The sequence below is a fragment of the Gastrolobium bilobum genome, unplaced genomic scaffold (genome assembly GCF_033153095.1).
Source record: "Gastrolobium bilobum isolate Gb01-03AN ecotype WA unplaced genomic scaffold, APGP_CSIRO_Gbil_v1 utg376867, whole genome shotgun sequence".
NCBI classification, from domain to species: domain Eukaryota; kingdom Viridiplantae; phylum Streptophyta; class Magnoliopsida; order Fabales; family Fabaceae; genus Gastrolobium; species Gastrolobium bilobum.
The window spans coordinates 1-1,713 of NW_026897749.1; the positions used below are offsets into that span (position 1 = coordinate 1).

Here is a 1,713-nt window from a genome sequence, read left to right on the forward strand (position 1 = left end):
AATCTTGGACCATAGCCCAGCTCCCCTTCTTTTTCATACATAAAAAGCATCCCAATTAAATCTTTTTTTTTAAAAAAAAAAAGCATATAATCATATAGCCTTAAGTCATAACTAACAATGAATTAACAAATATAAAACTTAAAAAATCAACACCTTTTGCAAGTTCACTACTGCTACAGCCACAAACCCCGCTATCTATCTGCAAAACACAATTATCATCTCAATAAATAACACAAGCAAAATATAGCAGAAAAATTTCACAAAGTAGTAGAAAATAAAAGTACTAGTGGTTGTTGAGAATGGCGAGTGAATGGGCCTATGAGAAGTTTGTGTTTCTCAGAAGGCGAAGACGAAGAAGAAGAAGAGAGTGTGAAGCGGTAGCATGCGTTGGGGGAACAACTATGGTTAATCCAAGAGAAGGTGGTGTCGAAAACCGCGATCCCAAGGGTGCGCCCTTCGTTATCCTGCACCTCCACGGCGTTCGTTAGCACCGCGCAGAGAGCAACCGTCGCTTCCTCTAAAACGGCGTCGTCGTTTTTGCAGCCACGCTGCTTCGCTATCGCTGCAGCCATGGCACTGGCGCCGACCCTGATTTTCTCAAAGACCTCCAAAACGGTGTCGTCGTCGTGGGAGGGATTTTGACACGTCAGCTCTTGGCGGTTGGAGAGTAACCCGGCGACCCGACCCGATGCGGCGGGACGGTGGTTGCTGAGGAGGCGGAGGGCGGCACGGAGGTCGCAGGAGTCGGCGGAAGGAGGGAGGTGGCGCTCGGCGGAGGAGATGTGGAGGGAGGAATGGGCGGCGGAGCATGGAGGGGAACAGTAGAAGGGTGAAAGAGGATTGGGATTGAGATTGAGATTGGAAACAGAAGTTGAAGATAGGAGAGAGAAACAAGCAGAGCAGTGAGTGTGGATATGAGAATTGTGGAGAGAGAAAGTGAGAGGGGCTAGTGTTTGGGTTATGTCTTGGCCTAATTCAATGTCTTCCATGGCTCTCATCTCCATCTCCATCTCCATAATTGTGTCCCTTCCATGCCTTTCAACTTTCAAGTTGTCTTCATAAATAAATTCATTTAAACTAACATTTTTTCCTTGAACTAAATTAAAATGCTTTTTATGAGTATTTATTACAATAAATAAATTCAAATAAGTTAGTCTTAAAAAATTAATAAAAAAATTAAAGTAAAATTTGTTGTTTAATCTCTGTTTGCTAGAAAGTAAATCAAGAGACAACTAGTGCATTACCCGATGCACAAAAGAAAAAGATTAAATTTTTTGTCAGAGATTTGTTCTTTCCGAAAATTTATTGCATTGTTTACTTTAAATATCAAATTTCCGGTCGAAAAAACGAGGGGCGGTTTGTCCTATTCAGATATTCACGACCAAGCGACCGTTGTTGATTAATCTCTGAAAAAAGAAAGAACATGTCATTATTTTCCCCTCTCTCTCTCTATATATATATATGTCACTGCGATGCATAGGGGAAAAAAGAAATCGATTTGTTTGTCTCATAAAAATTAACGCAAATTGTAAAAGTATATCGCTGCATTTTATGCAATTAAGATAATAAATGATCTTTTGAATTACCACATTTAACTTCAACTATGAAGTGTTTATTGAAATATTAACGTACTAACTCAAATATTTGTCAACTCTACATGTACAAAAAGTTTGAATTAGGTACTCATAGTGTTAGTTAGACACTAACATCCCT

General features: G+C 39.9%; 1 protein-coding gene across 1 annotated transcript; it reads right to left on the reverse strand.

Annotated features, from left to right (window-relative positions):
• Window positions 1-116: 116 nt before the first annotated feature.
• Window positions 117-1,019, reverse strand: LOC133309858 (protein SET DOMAIN GROUP 41-like; the record flags this gene model as incomplete). Its single annotated transcript, XM_061510708.1, has 2 exons — window positions 285-1,019; window positions 117-199 (listed from the first exon to the last, which is right to left on the reverse strand). Coding segments are annotated over exons 1-2 (815 nt in total), but the record flags the coding sequence as incomplete, so codon positions are not given.
• Between the last annotated feature and the right edge of the window lie 694 nt (window positions 1,020-1,713).